Raw genomic sequence first — 17845 nt, 5'->3', positions numbered from 1 at the left:
TTATATCCACTCCCGGAAATACTATGTCAAAGCAATCGATTACCCATACTATGTTTGGTATGATGGAATAGAACGAGGGAATTAAAAAATACTAGATTCCAAACACTACACACACACTGCAAATACGCGCGCACACTCTACACACTATACACCTACTGCACACACTACATATAATGCACTCAAAATAAAAATCAGGACTAATTTAAATTAAATTATTTATAGCTTCAAATCCAATTATAACATAGTTACAAATCTATTATACCAAACATTGTTATACTCTCTCTGTCCCATTAAATATGCAACGTTTGCTTTTGCGCACTTGTTTGGAATAAATTATAATAAACAACCAAAGTGGTGAAAAAATAAAGTAAGAGAGATAATAATGTAGAGGAGAGTCTGCTTTACATTATTCTATTTTTTACTTTATTTTTTCTTCACTTTAATGATTTATTATCATTTTTTCAAAATATGTGTGAAAATGCAAACGTTTCATATTTAATGAGACAAAGTGAGTATTTAATTGTATCCTTCAATTTAAACTTTGTAGATGATTTTAGTTTACTTTTTTAACTATCAACTAGTAGGATTTATTCTACCCAAGCAGGATAACGTTTAATATTGTTCCATTGGTTCGACAATATGAGTCATTTTTTACTACAAATAGTAAATAGACTTACCAATAGACCTAGGTTGAACTTAATCGAGATTCAAAGAAAGAAACTGAGTCCAGTCCAACTTGTTTCTGTCATGGGCCAAGGCTGAGCCGATCTCAAGCAACCTAGGCTGAAATGGGGTTGGATCGGCTCAGTCTAGTTTTCACATTTGCATTTACTCATTACTCTTGTATTTGTAATAAAAACTAGATATATGGATTCACATTCAACTACTTTTTTAATAAAGTATTTCGTTATAGTTGTTATCTCAAGCAAATAAAAAAGTGGCTTAAACAAAGAGAATGCTACTGTTAGTTAAAAACATGATAAATTCAGAACTAGCGTATGTAATTTTTCCACTTCGATTTCTTAAAATAAACATAAATTAATTTACTCCATTATAAGTGTTTTATTAAAAGTACGACATGAAACCAAAATTGAGCTAAACATCTTTTCTGGTTTAAACAAGTCTATCATAAATGATGGAGACAAAGTTTTTACTTTTAGTATGTAACAATAAACCACTCATAAGGCCAATGTCCTCGTTGGTCACGGTTGATTCTTTGTCTGGCCGCTGGCGGAGGGAGAATAGAACAAATCCCCAAATTCTCATTATAATATAATATAGGATCCAATAACAAATAATTCACAGTAATGGCTCAGTGGTAGGGGTTCGTGCTTGGGCAAGGGCGTTTTTTGCTGTATTCTTCTCCTCTTCATATTATCCAACTTTTTTAGCCATTACTCATGCATTTAAAAATATACATAATGCCTCTAATTTTCTATTATAATTTTGTTAAAAATTTCTATTAATATAATAAATTTTCTTATCATCTCAATATTTTCTAAAGCTTAATCCTAATATATTTAATTTTTTATATTTGTCATGCATTGAATTTTTAAGTGTTTTCCACTCCTTTTTAATATTTTTTTCATTTTTATCGTTTTCCAATTATTATATTTTTTGGGATAGTGAATCTTCTTATCTGAGAAATACTAAAGACATGTATTAGTAAAGTGAAGATAAAAAATCAATTATGAAGCGCGAAATTGATATAACCGTACCCTTAGAATGAAAATCCTGGATCCACCACTGTCTATATATACATCTCAACAAATACCAAAAAAGTGAGAGGTGGAGCTGCAAGATGATACGAGTCCAGGCCTAACTACAAATCAGCCAGTTGACCCGGTCATTGCTTGGCCACAGAGACCAACTAACCTTAAAAGAATATGTTTGAGCTCTACATATTTCTAGGAATAGTTAGTTGCTAAGTAGCAGTTAATTAGTACTTCATCCGTCCCACAAAGATACTCTCACTTTGACCCGACACAGGTTTTAAGAAATGTAATGAAAAGTAAGTTGAAAAAGTCGGTGGGATGTGGGTCCTACTTTTAAAGTATTAGTTTTATAATAAAATGTGAGTAGGAATGAGTTGGTGGAATATGAGGTCCACTACCAAAAATAGTAAAAATGAAATGAGACAAACTTTGTGGAACAGATAGAAATGGAAAAGGGGACAATCTTTATGGGACGGAGGGAACAATTATTTTATTAGTGCAGTAGTGGTTATTAGTAGTTAATTTCGTAGTGCATTAGTGGTTTAGTGCAGTGGCCGGGGGGGGGGGAGGCAGGTCGCCCCCTCTATGCGACTATTTTCCTCTTATCGGGACGTAAAATTACCATGTCTGCCCCTTCCGTTTGCCTCCGGTGTCGTCCTGAACAACGAAAAAATAGCCATATTCGTACTAAATCAAGCCAATACTATATATTCCGCCCCCTCCGTTTCCGGATCCTGGATCCGCCACTGGTTTAGTGGCCACTTTCTAGTTTGTTAGGATAGTCATTTCCGTTTCCAAGTTTGCTATAAATAGGCCTTCTTGTAATTTCTATGAATTATTTTTATTAACAAACGTCTCAATGAAAGAACCAATATTATAGATGGAACCGTTTGAGTAGGTTCTTACTCCAACTATATTACTCTACGACAATTGCAAAATAGATGAATAGATTCTTCTTTCTTGATCATTCATAGCAATTACAAGAAGGCATATTTATAGCAAACTTGGAAACGGAAATGACTATCCTAACAAACTAGAAAGTGGCCACTAAACCACTAATACACTACTAAATTAACTACTAATGACCACTACTGCACTAATAAAATAACTACTAATTAACTGCTACTTAGCAACTAACGATATGTAGAGCTCAAACGTAATCTTTGAGGGAGTTGGTCTCTTGATCGTGCGGTGTGGCCGTTGAGCAATGACCGGACCCTCTTCTTAGTTCCGCTTTGCTTCTTTAAACCTCCCTTAGGCGCCATCAACTGAATTTTCTATTCTTAGAAAATGCGATCGTGACAGAACCAGTCGACCCCACCTTCACATTTTTTCCAATACCGCTCAAACCGACAAAGTGTGATTGCTATTCTCTTTGATTTTCCAAAGATGATAAATTGTCAAGGAAATAGATTGGCCTCCTAGTGGTAACTCGTGTGGAGTCTCCTCCTCCATGATATCTATAAAGTTGGGAATGAATGAGATTTGGGAATGGGATAATAAAAATGTGATGCTCGTGAATGATGTATCTATTACATTTTTTCATTAAATATGGTAGTCTTTGTCCAGTCCATATTTTTGCATCAAATATTATGTATGCATGACTAGATGAAATGTGACAATTTATCTATCATTCATCAAAATATCAAATTGAATACTACTCGCATTACTTCTCTCTATATATATGGTATGTTAAACTAAAAAGTACTCCCTCCGTCCCATTTTAGGAGTCCCAGTCACTTTTATACATCCATTTTGTAAAAATCATAATAAATAGTTAAAGTGGAGAAATGGTAAAGTAAGAGAGAGAATAATGTAGATAAGTTTTATCTACATTATTCTCTCTCTTACTTTACCATTTCTCCACTTTAACTATTTATTATGCTTTTTACAAAACGGGTGTGCAAAAGTGACCGGGACTCCTAAAGTGGGACGGAGGAAGTAAGATTTAATTATAGTATTTGAGTGTGAGTGTGATACCGAATTGGACAAGATCGGGGATGCAATTGCCGGTGAAGATATATCCGTTGATTAATAGAGGTGAGAAATGAAGAGAGAAATGAGGTGAGAAATGAAGAGAGAAATGTGGTGAGAAATCCTTTATTTGATGTTTGTGTCACGGGTTGTTCTTCCCCCAAACCATTTTGAGTTTTTATTTATTTATTAATCATAGTTAACAAAGAAACTTACTGTATAAACAAAAGAAAATAAAATTTAGAAAAATTGTTAGTTCTTAGAAAGAGACGAAAACAAATGTAAATATGAATAAATAAAACAAAAATTCAGTTCAGAAACTAATTTTAAAGAGCAATATGATGTTTTGTCCCCTTCCTTATTTATTTAATTAATTAACACTACAAGCCAGCAACAACCCGATCCCGAGGCATCGCTCAACAAAAAAACCACACCACCCACTCGACCAAGAACAAGACACCAACAATAGAAAAACAGAAATACCATATAGAAAAAGAAAGAAAGAAAAAAACACCAAAATCACAAAAGAGCACACCTCAAATGCCTCCAGCCACAAATCAAAACCCCACCAAACCTTCAAGAAGTAACAAGCCTCTACATCATACATACTCCCTCTCTCTCAGAAAGTTTGTTACCCCATCCGTCCCAAGATATTAGACCTCTTTCTTTTGGGCACAGGAATTTAGGAGATATTGTTTAGTGGTGTAAGTGAAGTTGGTAATAAAGTAAATTTTTATCATAAATAGAAATGGCTCAAGTATGTTGCGACAATTCAAAATAGTATATGGGTCTAATATCTTGGGACGGAGGGAGTACATTTTTCTATTTCTATCCATTCCACAAAATTTGTCCCGTTTCACTTTTTACTATCATTTTTAGTAATAGACCTCATATTCCACTGACTCATTCTCACTCACATTTTAATGGGACGGGAAGAGTAGTCCACTAGTAACTAAAAACAAATACTCCCCTAACATATGCGCATCGCTATTTTCCTCCGACACCCCAAAGATGATTTTTTCACTATCTAACATTCCAAGTTTCGTTTTCTAATTCCACTATTAATATTATCATACCTTCCTGATTTGGGAATAGCCCTTATTATAGAATGATTTGAGAATGGATTGAATATTCATATCTACAAATATAGTGATTCCAAAAACCTAAATTGCTCAAGTCCCTAAAATTTTAATCTTTCACAATTGCACAGTTTATTTTATCTAATGATTGAAACACGATTTAGTTGGTAATAGGTTGAGGGTTCGAGTCGTCAGTATAATGGTGATCTTTCAGAAAACACACTCCTATCATTCAAGAAAAGTGAGAATCATCATATTATATAACAATAACAAAAGTTACAGAGCAATAAGTTAACATAATACAAAGAGAAATTATTAGGCTTATCCACACTTCCTATACAGAGACTTGCAATTTTAAGAATAAAAAGATGTCTACTCCACATTCATAGATGGATTAACTTTGCCAAACTTCATAAATCTGCAGGAAAAAAAATTAGAAAAGTTACATAATCAAGTCGAGTGGCCTTACGAGCACTTAAGAAGTCGAGAGGAGTTTATACAGTGGTAATAATGGGCAAAGTCGAAAACATTGTGCAAACAAAAATTGGTATACTCACTTAGTACAGTTGAAGGTCTATCGATGAAGTGTAACCTCATCCCATTTGCCACTGCAGTTATAGTAAGAAATGAAAATCAGCAACTTGAAGCATCGTAAATCAGAATCTGCAACTTGGACCATTACCATTACCTTAAGAACTGGTTCGCCTTTGTTAGTGTTTGCGTTTTGTTTTGCAGCAGCCGCTATCTGCGCTTTTGCAGCTCTTCCTGCTGCTGATTGCTCAAATTGCTCTTGCCTACAACCGGGGTCGTAAAGGCATATTACACAATGTTTGAACATAATGCCATACGTATTAATGATTCTAACAGTCAATTTATTCAACGACTCAATGTGAACATAATGACACAACATTTTTCGGAAGCTGTCAGGCAAGCTGGTTATTTATTCAAGAGCAAGTGGCATCATAACATTCTAAACGACTCAAAATGGTCATATTTTACATACTTTTCTTTGCTTCATGACCGTGCTATCCCTACTATAACGCAACTTCTCAGACAGAAGCTCCGAGAAAACGGAACTAAAATAGTTAACATTTCCAAGAACTGTTCTAAATTACTTATTGTAATTAACATCTGAATTTGACGTTGGTGGGCTAAATCGCCAAAAGGCACCTAAGTTCCGCATTACGGTTCTGGCTATCCCTTTTGGTTTCTGTAGAGAGTGACATTGTCTCAAACATATCTATTGTGTCTTTTGACTAAATTCTTACGGATCTTAAGGCCATTCAGCAATAATCATAGACACCGTTGTTTTATGAGACATGCTCCTTTTGAGTGACACAATCTAATTAACACATACATCTACGCTCCTCGTTATGCTTGTGACTCATAAGGATTTATCATCCCACGACCTAACCTACCTTACCAAGAAAATCTACCAAATTCGTGAAGCTTCCTGTAGTAATCTATAAATCCTCATCATCATTCATCATCATCATGGACATGATTTATCAAGAAAAAAAAGATCACATTTGTTAAAAAACTGTTTGTATAAATCAGCAAGGGAAAAAAACACATTTTCATTATGAGTTTAATCATTGATGAAGTCATTTCAGTAGCATTATTAGAAAAGTAAGCATTATGAGTCACAGTTTCTGTTCATCACTACAGTGACTACACACATTTCAACTAGTAGGAGAGGCCCTCGCAACGAAACACAAGGTTTCAAACTTGCTATATATTCGATATGCTCATTCATCTATGACACAAATCAATGAAAATGCAGACGCCATACAAGCGCCTTTTCGACTAGTTTCTATTCAGTGACCTTCCTAGTCTTCTCTATTCCCTTTAATCATCTGTGCATACATTATTTATCAAGAAAAAAGATCAAATACATTACAAAACTATTCTTATAAATCAGAAAGGGGGAAAAAAGACAACATTTTTAATAATAAGTTTAATCATTGATGAAGTCTTTGCAGTGGCATCAATAGAAGGATAACAACACCAAAAGCAATAAGCATTACGAGTTCCAATCGAGCATTCACATTTTCTGCTTATCAATACAGACATTTCAAGCAGTAGGAGGCAACGGCACACAAGATTTCGAATTCGATATCTATTCGAAACACTCATCAATCCACAACACATATCAATGAAAATAGACACCATAGAAAAGTGTTTTTTCGATACGTTTCCATTCTGGAACCTTCCTAATCTCCTCTATTTCCTTTCACAACACCTCACACACAGCTCATACTAAACTAGCTCATCAATTCAAAGAAGCATATGAAACTTGTAGCAATCTGCACCAATGAACTATTACAAGAATTGAACAAAAATCTCCATAAATCAGGTCAAATACTACCAATAACAGCGATCAAAACAACCAAATTCATAAAATGGAATTCAGAAATAAAAAATAACGAAATCAATAATCCCAACTAAATTACTACTCCAAGATCAAACCTTTTCTAAAAAAGCAATCTTGATCAACTACGTCCAAATAATCATTTCCCAATTCATGCGATCGCAGTCCGAGATAAGTAAAAATTGCTCCAATCAAGAGCTAAAGGCCCTAATTCGACAAAAAAAATGCATAGAAATTAACTCAAAACATAGAGATTGAAAGGAAAAGAAGAAAACCTTTTCTGGGCAGCTTCGGCGGCTTTGGCGCGGGCTTCTTCGGAGGCTAAACGATCCTCTTCGCGTCGACGCTGCTTGCTTCCGCCATCGAAACAAGCGAAGCAACCCATCTCACGATTCTCCTCTATCTATCTGTGATTGATTTGATTCAATTTATGGATATGTGAAGTCAATTTAATTTCTGTTACCAGATTGTATTAATGTTCTAAACACGCTATAAAATATTAGAGCTTTACTGTATTTTAATTATAAAATTTATTTAAATTAAATTCATCAACATTTGAAATAGTAGAATACCAAACGACTTTGTTTCATTATGAAAAAAAAAAAGATTTATTTTAATAAAACTATGAAATAGAACTTTGTAATTTAAAATGACTTTGTTCTCAATGCTAAATCGAATTGTATCAATTTTATTCAAGTCAATTTTATTATGAATTAGTATTTTCTTATTAAATTAATTCTATTATTAAAATTTTAATTTGAAAAGACTTTTCTATTTACTTGAAGAGGTTCTGAAAGAATTTTAAAAAACAAAGTCAACACAATGTAAAACTCCATTTAATTTAAAATCAGACACCTAACTTCACAAAATAAATTTAGTCTTTCAATTAATTAAAGAATTTCTTGATGATTTAGTAATAAAGTGGATATTGTTGATGCTAATGTCTATCAACTCCAATTAATGACTATTTAACTCATGTGTTAGAAATAACACGAGAATATTGTTCAAAGACCAAAAGATTATTCTTTGTCTCATCTTAGATTTCATTCCTTCCCCCCTCTCTAAGCAAAAAAGTAATACTACTAATTATAAGGTTTGTGTGCAATATTTCGAAATAATGTAATCTGATTTAGAAAGATTGTGATGGAAAAGTGGGATGACCAAAATCTGATTTTGTTAAAATAATTAGGAGATTAATTAGTGAATTAGAAATTAGAATTAAGAGTTTAATTTGGTCAAAATTAGATTGACCGTTAGTTTTTAACGGAACTATTGACCGAGGACCAAAATGATCAAATTTCCATATATGCAGGACCAAAAAATCTAAAAGATAAAATTTATGACAAAAAAAGTAAAATGACTATACGTTCGGACTAATTTTGGCCTTTACCCTAACAAATACTACTAGTACTAATTAAGACTACCTATCTTTTATTATAAATTTATAACTATACTTTATGTAGCCATCCAACCACCCATTTTATAATTCCATAGTTGTAAATTGTAATTAGTACTTATTAGTAATAAAAAAACTTTAGCAACGTCATTAGTAATTCAGCTTCTTATTTGTAAATAGTTATGATGTTAACCAATTTTTTCCATTTCAATATAAATAAATTGACCAACAGTAACACATACAGTACATTCAAATATAAACACAATATATATGAATTCTTTTATTATCTTATAAAATATTCAAGTCAATAAAATGACGAACAAGATTAGTTGGCTAATAACAACTCAATATACATGAACTTTCACTCTCATCTGTCCCAATTTCACCAATGTCTCACCTCAACTACCATAAATGGATTTTAAATGTAGTAATTTTTAAAGATTAAATTTGTCTTATATAGAGCTCTCAACCAAACCATTATAACTATTTAGGAGGTTAGGTTTTGACCCAATTGAAATTTATGTGACTAGGACTGTATTATAAAGAGTGGTTATCATACTAGCAAACGAGACTTGTGAAAGAGATTTTTTATTTTATTTTATTTTTGTTTGATCAAAGGTGTTCCGAATCCGCCTTCAGCGGAATCGGATTAATCCTGCTTGATCGGGCTCGTGAATTAAGTCTCCTAAGCGGGTGGTGGGGTTTGAATCCGTGACCTCAAAATCACCACAATTCCACACTGCCAACTACGCTACAACCCGTTGGTGAAAAAGATTTGATTATATTATCAAAATTAGTTTTTGCACTCAGTTAATAAAGCTACTGACCCAGCCCAATTAAGATCAATGGGCCAACAGAGTTGTACTGGACCACTAGTATTGGGTTAAGGCCCAGTTAAATTAGAGATATTTGCGGTTAGTGTAGATATGTTCCCATTTCTTTTTTTTCCATTGTTTTTTTCATAAACATAATTGTTCATTCCCATGTAAGAAATTAAATAAATGAAAATGAAAAACGAGACATCATTGCTATGCAAATATCATACTACTAACTAATTTTAAATTATATTTAATGAATCGTGATTTCAATTTCATTCTTTGTGAAAGACACGAATACACTATACATGTTCACGAGCATGATTATACTCCCTGGGTCCCACACCAAATAAGCTATTTTCTTTTTTGAAATTTGTCATTCTAAAAATAGAATCATTCTTTTTACTTTTTCCCTCTCTTTTACTTGATTCACTTTACTTAAGTCACGAAACAACATTACAAAATTCCCGTGCCAGAATAGAGATGCTCCACTTTTTGTGAGACATAGAGTGGGTATATTAGTTCTGAATCCCTTCATTCAAAATAATTTTAGCAGCCGACGACACAAGTTTTTTTTTATAAAATTCATAAAATATAAAAAAATGATTATAGTACTATTATTAATTAAAAGTAAATAAATAGGTTAAAGATAAAAAAAAAAAGCACTAGGATAGAGAGTTGGTATTGGTTATGGCAATGGAGCAATATATAGAGTCGCATAATTAGATTTGTTAACAATTATACCCTACTCTACATTAATTGCTTTAATTATCCCTTACTAATTTCGAATATATCTTCAACATTTTTTAAACGCGTTACCCTGGTCACAATTTATGGCGGAGTTGTTTGAACTTTGAATGTCTTATTTTGTCAATTGAGTTCATTATTTATAAATTCAGCTGTTAATGATTGTATCCACATTTTTTTTAAAATTTTAACGATCAACTCAATTTTGACGCAATAAGTCTTACTCAGCAATTAGCATTATAATTTTGTGTTAAATTGCACCCTCTCTCAATATTTTCCAAAATTTTTTCAATATGTTTTATTAACGTTATAAATAAATTCATAAAAATCAAAAGATAACGAACATAACACGTTTGATCAAAATCGTAAAACTATCATATATTTAGAATAAAAAATACATAATAGACTTTAGTCTATAAAAACGACATTTCTCTATTATTTGGTCATTTTATTTCAAGCTACAATACAAAACATTTTAAACTATTCAATACTCAATAATTAGATCAAAGTCATCAAACTAAACATACGTCATTTCAATATCACCCTGATGAATGACATGTTCTCCCGGTTGAGATACGTAGATTAATTCCTTCTCTTGATATTAGTATACCTTTTGATAATTTGGACTAACAATTTTCGTTTCCCAAAGAAAATTCTTTTATAGCTATTATCCAATAATATTCCATATATGTTTACAAACTTACACCGGAGTTTAACAAGCGAAAATTCGTATCAACCCATGGAAGAAATCAAGAACCGAAATTTGAAATAGATCTTAGAACCAATGAGAAAAAAGAACCAGTCAATTATATATAAAATTGGATAAAATCAACATTTTAGGTTACTTGTGTTTCACACCAAAACCGTGTTAACGAAAATGTAATGTATTTTCAAGATAGTTACCTTAGACTAGTAGAGTAGGGATTCAATTCCACATGTCACGTCCTGCTTCATTTATCTAATTTCATTAACAATGTACATCTTGTTTAAGATACTCAAATTTCCTTCTTAGTGTAAGGACCACTTCAAATCAAATTAAATTGCAGTTGGTCCCTAGTAACATCTGTGGCACAACACGGTCCAAGAGACTTCATGTTCATATATACATGTTGAATTATCATTACAACAATCATACAAATGTCGGGTCGTGAATGTGTACGTATCGATATTGGGGTGGACGCATAAATTTATTTGGTAGAGACTATGTATCATAAAAGTCAGATTTTAAACTCTCATTTATTTCGATGTTATGATGCGGATTTTTGCGTAACGATTTACACAAAGTATCAACATTTTGACGATTAATTCAACTTGAAAAGAATCTTTTTCACTTGGCAGGGGCTTCAGTCCTTTCTTGATTCCATTTAGCTTTGATTTTTTAATATTTTTAATGTCAAAATATTTGTACGGTATTAAAATCTAATTAAATATACAAAACACAAAAAACTACGCTAATACGATCTAAAAAAACCTCACAAAAATTACACTTTTCTCTTTCTTTACATACATATATCTATAGTTATCATAAAATTACAAAATTTGAGTACCGCCTATAGTTAACTTAAGGCCATGTTTGGTTGGCGGGAAAGTAAAGTTAGCAAGGAAAATGATTCCTGAGAAAATGAATCCTGGGAATACGATTCCTAGTAACTCTACTTTTCTGTGTTTGGACAATATCAAGATTTTAAATTTATATTTAATTTAAACATCAAACTAAAAATATACTTATTATTTTTTAGAATATTGTAAAATTTTTAATATTTTATTAATTATAAATAATAATTATTATATTTATCATTAGATAATTTAAATATAAATCATCCATCATAATATATAATAATACAATCATAATTATAGTTATATGGAGTATTATACTCATTTATTATAATATTAAATATAATAATTATTATATTATAATTATAATATTTAAGGATATTATAATTGAATAATTTTTATAAATTAAAATTACACTATGATTTTATTGATGAATTATTAATTTATAAAATATAATAATTATTCTTTATTAAACAATTTGTATTATATAATTATATTTTAATTATTTAATAAATTATTAATTTTTAGTTATAATTATGATAATTTTAATTATAGTTATTTATTATAGTAAAATTAAGTATGATTTATAATTTTAAATTATTTTAAAAATATTGTCATTAATAATAATAATAATAATAATTATTATTATTATTATTATAATAAAACTATATTATATTGCTTAAATATGTAAGAATCCTAGAACTGGGAAAAAGAATACCTAAGAAAAGTTAGGATTCAGAATTTTGGAAAGTTGTACTCCCTCCGTCCCATAAAAGTTGATACAAAACTTTTGGGCACGGAGATTAAGAATTTATATTAAATAAATAGGAGAGATGAATAAAGTAGGAAAGATAAGAGAGAATAAAGTAAATGATAGAATAAAGTAAGAGTGATTAGATGTTTTGTCTTTTGTTAAAAAAGGAAATGACTCAACTTTGTTGGGACGGATTAAAAAGGAATACGACTCAACTTTTATGGAACGGAGGGAGTACTAACTTTCCTTGTTCTCGAATTCTGATTACTTTCCCAGTTTAATTAAAAAATCGAAACAAATACATTTTAAGGAATCGGATTACTTTCTCAGACAGAATCCTAGCAACCAAACATGGCCTAAGTATATTTTGTTTTAAAGATAACTATTAATATGTACTATATGATTTAAATATGAATGGTTTGTTACTTAAAAGTACTAGAATTCATAAAATCAATATATACTATTTACTACTCCCTCTATTCCACGTTATTTGAGTCTTTTTTTTTGCACTCGTATTGAAAAAATTATACTAATAAATAGTTAAAGTGTAGAGAAAGTAAAGTAAGAGAGAGAGTATGAACGAGAAGACTCTTACTTTACTCTCTCTTCACTTTAACTACTATTTATTATTATCATTTTTTAAAAACAAGTGCAAAAAAGAAATGACTAATAAATACTCTCTTCGTCACATGTTACTTGCACTCTTCCATTTCGGCTCGTCACAAACTACTTACACTATTTATAGTTAAAGTTAGAATTAATGTATTTAATTAATATGTTAGATTAAGTTAAGATGTCATTTATTAAGTAATATCTCATTACACTTAAAATTCTAATTTAATTACACTAAAAAATCAATCTCAAATTTACAACCTAAAATGAAAAGTGCGAGTAAGAAGAGACGTAGGGAATAGTTAAAGTGGAGAAAAATTAAAATAAAAAAAAAGAATATGAACAAAAAGACTCTTCTCTGTATTATTTTACGTACCATTCTACTCCTACTCCTCTTTATATGTAGTATAAAAACATGGTCCAAGTCAAGATTATATACACTACCTTTATCCATAATGGTATTTCAGCTTGATCAATAATCCAACTCGCCCGATTAATTGAACTGCGAACTAATAATTTCACTGAAAACATTGAACATTACTCATGTTTCTAATCTAATACTCCCTCCATTTCATAGTAATAGAGTCATTTTGTCATTTTAATACGTTCCATAGTAATAGAATCAAATCCCTTTTTAGTAAAAAAATCAACACATTTTTCCACATCTATTTTACACTCTCTTACTTTTTTCTCTCTTCATGTTTCTACCTTTTTCATTTTCCACTTTGTTCTCTCTTTATTTAACTCACCTAACACAATTTTTCTTAATCTCCATGCTGAAAAGAAACGCCTCCATTACTATAGAACGGAGGGAGTAATCCGTATTATTATCCCAACGCAATAAATAACACTCAAATCACTTAAATTAGGGGCCATGTTCAAACATGGCGCTAATTCCTCAGTCAAAACTTCCATAAATACAATAAGCAAGAAAATAGAAGCTTCCAATGATATCTCAGATTATCCCATAGAAAAACTACCATTTCTTTGACTAATTCGCCCACGTCTCCCCACATATATATCCCCTACTCATCCCCCTCACTTTCTGCTTCCAATTCAACCAAATCATCCAAAAAAAATTCGCAGATGTTCATTTGCGGAAGTGGAAGTTTCAGCAATCAAGATGAAGGCGGCGATCACGAAGCCTACGCCAGCCCCTGCCCCACGCCGAAGCGCTCGCGCCGGAGCACCAGCTTCTGCCGAATTTTGGGGAGAGACAGCGGCACCAAAAATCCCTACGCAGACCGAGGCCTCGACAAATTCTACGCGCTCCTAGCAGATCTCGACGATAAGAAGCAGAAGATCTACACGCAGAGAGGATCCGAAGAGATCTCCTTCGTCCGATTCGTCTACGCCGGCGATTCCGACGTCGTTAAGCCGATCGTCGTCAAGCTCAAGGAGAAGAATAATTCGCCTAAATCGGTGAAGAATTTCAACGACCAGCGCAGTTTCAGCGCCGCGGAGGAGGCGATTGCGCCGGCGATTGAGGCGAAGAGAGAGAAATCGATGAGGAAGAAGAGATCGCTGAGGTGCAAGGGGAGTTTGAAAATTGAGGATCTGAAACAGCCTCATTTCTATTTCCCGGTGATGGTGGTGCTGATTCTGGTGTTTCTCGCTATCTACGGCCGGTCGTTTGCGATACTGTGCACGTCGATCGGGTGGTATTTGGCTCCGACGATCGCCGGAGGGAGCGGCGTGGCGGCGGTTTCTAGTGAGAGGAAACCGAAGAGGAAGAAGGAGTATGTGAGGGGGAAGAGTGAGAAGATAGCGGTTGTGAATAGTGAAGGTCCTTCTTCGCCGAAAAGCGTGATCAATGGACTGAATCGAGTTCAACTTCAATTGCAGTAAAACATCATGAATTTGGTGAAGATTTTGAACTTTATTTTGTTTTCAATTTTGTTGAAAGTCGATCGGATGATGTAAATAGTTTAATTTAATTTTCTTTTTTGGAAAATTATGAAGTTAGGTGAAATGAATCGGAAAATGTAACATATATGGTTCATATTATGATCGTAGTTTCATACGAGTAACAATAAGACGACGGCACCGGCCGATTTGGTAGGGGCCGGAGGGGCGGCTGACTCACCGATGATTAGGTTGATCAGAAAATGAGAAAACTAACATGAACGGAAATGCATGCCAAATCCGCATTGATTTTATGTATCAAAATTATGTTCAGGATTCGCCACTAAATGATTATATTATCAGAGAAATTGTTATTGTAGAAGTGAATCAAGAGAATTTTAATTTTGTTTTTTGCGGTTCGATTTTTTTTTTCATAGTGGATGTTTCTCGAATATGATTCGAAGTAGTGACAAGTTTTTTTTCATATGAAAGCTTCTTATATCAATTAGTCGGTGTTTCTGTAAAATTGACATGGAAGAAAGATATCCAATTATTAGAACATCAAATCTTAGTCGAACATGGTAAATTAATGCATTAGTCAAATATTTTGATGTTATTACCAAGTTAAATAATGTTTTAATTTGTTGATTTGATGAACTAGTCCAACTTATAAATATATTTTCAATATGTCCAATCAACCTATGTAAATAGGGAATACCTAATTTACTCGGTAGTGTTTGGTTTATTTATTAAATTCTGAACGCCTACACCTGAAGATTTTAGCAACCTATATTTCTACTTCCTCCGTCCCATTTGTTAAGTGCAATTTAGTTAGGGAATTTTAAAAAATTGTTGAAATGTGTAATAGATGAAGTGAGGTAGTGATTATTGGAGTATGTAAAAATTAAAGTGGGTTAATAGAAAGTGAGACCATTTTGACTTTTTGTATATCTAAGATTTTATTTTGTTATATTTTTATGAAAGTAATAACATTTGAGTGTAAATTTTATCAACAATAAAGTTAAATTTTATGTTCAGATATGGTAAATTTTAAATAGGACTCTTAAGTTGGGACAAATAAAAATGACAAAACATGACTTTTAAATTGGGACGAAGAGAGTGATATTTTTCCTAATTGTTTTCATAATAATTATGGCGTCATTGATCCCTCTTGCAGTCTATACTTCTAGAAGAGTGCTATGATGTCACTCACCCAAAGCCAAAACGGTCAAATATGGCCCATAAATTTTAGTTAGATAATGCAAATCAAGATAATCATAAATCATGATAAGTCACAAAAATATAACAATTCTACTAAGTTGGGACCCCTATTTTCGTTTATTACTACCATATATATATGGCGGCTGGATATTAAATAATTAGGTAGAGTGACTTGCAAGCTACCAACTGCTACCGGTTTTCTTTTTTTAATTTTTTTTTATTATGCAAAAGAAAAATATGGTTACATATAGATAGTACACAAAATTCAGAGAATCGAACGTGCCAACAATGGAAGGCAGAGATGGTGTAACTTTACTAACAATAAATGATGAGAAACGATCGTCCCTTTGATGACATCCGATAAAATTAGAATGATACAGAGAAGATTTATATGACCCATGCGTAAGAATGACATGCATAAATCGAGAAATGATTTAAATTGGAAAAAAAAAATGATGAGAAACGATCGAAGGAGAAATAAAATGAACCCTATCTCTTGAAATAGGTAGACGATAACTTAAAAAATTAAATTTAACAATAATTTAGTACTCCCTCCGTCCCATAAAAGTTGAGTCGTATTCGTTTTTAGTCCGTCCCAATAAAGTTGAGTCATTTCCTTTTTTATCAAAAGACAAAACATCTAATCACTCTTATTTTATTCCATCATTTACTTTACTTTCTCTTATTTTTCTTACTTTTTTCATCTCTCCTATTTATTTAATATAAATTCTTAATCTCCGTATCCAAAAGTTTTGTCTCAACTTTTATGGAGCGGAGGGAGTATAATGTAATCACGATGGAGTCAATCAACCCGACTAAATATAGTATAATGTAATAATAATTTAGTGAAGTAGATGAAATAATTCTTTATTGCAAAAAAATTTCCTGAAATCGTGTAACGAAATATTTTCATAAGGTGGAGCACATGATCCATTTATAATTAATGTGCAGTATTTAAATTATTTTTTATTTTAACTTTCCTAAAGGTATAATATACTATTACTCCCTATATTAGTATCTACTAATTTATGAAATGGATGAGGGAGAGAGTGACGAAATTTTGGTATATCTTGTTAGTTGTACCACGTTAATCAAGAACATATATAGATGAAACATAATTTATAGGCAACGACTTTGACTACATAATTATTTTTTCAGTTTTTATAATGGGCTAGTAGTGATATTTGAACATAGGGGTATTTTTTTTTATCTGACTAGATAATTAATCACTCATTTAAATTAATTCAAACTCGATTCTTACAAGTGGAATAATGATAATATAAATTTGAGTTTGATTTGTTTATTTTATTGACTCTCACTTTAAAAGCTTAAGGTTACCACGATCATTTAATCATGTTTGGATCATATATTAACTTAAATATAATCTTTTTACAGAATTACACGAGTTATATATGTACAATATTATTACAACATTAGTATTACACAAAATGGAAAATCATATTAGCACTTCGTAATTCGTATGCAGACGGAATTCCAAAACCTCGACTTTGCCACTAATTTGAGTTAGGCTTCGTCGGCAAGTTAAATACAACAATAATCTTATAAAAATTAAATAAATTAAAGGACATATATTAGTACTGTATACATGTGACTTTAATATCTGTAATTGATTTATAAATTAAATCAGTCCTGCCTAAATTTGTATATAAATATTTATGTAACATACTTTTACATTTGTTTAGTTTATTTTAAATGCAAAAAATGTGTGTATAGTAAAATCATAAATAGACAGCCATTAATT

General features: G+C 31.7%; 2 protein-coding genes and 1 non-coding gene across 3 annotated transcripts; 2 read left to right on the top strand and 1 right to left on the bottom strand.

Annotated features, from left to right (window-relative positions):
- Positions 1–4999: 4999 nt before the first annotated feature.
- On the bottom strand, positions 5000–7598 carry LOC125215635 (uncharacterized). The gene is made up of 4 exons (XM_048117114.2): positions 7415–7598; positions 5457–5562; positions 5326–5376; positions 5000–5186 (listed from the first exon to the last, which is right to left on the bottom strand). The coding sequence occupies exons 1-3, from the start codon at positions 7522–7524 to the stop codon at positions 5362–5364; spliced, it is 231 nt and encodes a 76-aa protein (XP_047973071.1). The 5' UTR covers positions 7525–7598; the 3' UTR covers positions 5000–5186; positions 5326–5361.
- A 6397-nt stretch (positions 7599–13995) lies between these two features.
- Positions 13996–15282, top strand: LOC125199629 (uncharacterized). Its single transcript, XM_048097587.2, has one exon. The coding sequence runs from the start codon at positions 14104–14106 to the stop codon at positions 14863–14865; it is 762 nt and encodes a 253-aa protein (XP_047953544.1). The 5' UTR covers positions 13996–14103; the 3' UTR covers positions 14866–15282.
- A 1142-nt stretch (positions 15283–16424) lies between these two features.
- On the top strand, positions 16425–16527 carry LOC125202935 (U6 spliceosomal RNA). Its single transcript, XR_007173263.1, has one exon. It is a non-coding gene; the product is annotated as a U6 spliceosomal RNA (small nuclear RNA).
- The last annotated feature ends 1318 nt before the right edge of the window (positions 16528–17845 follow it).

The sequence above is a fragment of the Salvia hispanica genome, chromosome 2, assembly GCF_029641045.1.
Source record: "Salvia hispanica isolate PSC_SH4W2 chromosome 2, Shi_PSC_v1, whole genome shotgun sequence".
Lineage (NCBI taxonomy): Eukaryota > Viridiplantae > Streptophyta > Magnoliopsida > Lamiales > Lamiaceae > Salvia > Salvia hispanica.
Note: the sequence above shows the minus strand (reverse complement) of the source record. Positions and strands in the feature narration are given on the sequence as shown.

Bases quoted from the DNA above. Each gene is read 5' to 3' on its own strand.
- LOC125215635 (XM_048117114.2), bottom strand. From the start codon at position 7,524: ATGGGTTGCTTCGCTTGTTTCGATGGCGGAAGCAAGCAGCGTCGACGC. The intron at 5,563-7,414 runs GTTTTCTTCTTT...CCCCGGTTGTAG, and splicing joins GCCGAAGCTGCCCAGAAAAG to GCAAGAGCAATTTGAGCAAT.
- LOC125199629 (XM_048097587.2), top strand. From the start codon at position 14,104: ATGTTCATTTGCGGAAGTGGAAGTTTCAGCAATCAAGATGAAGGCGGC.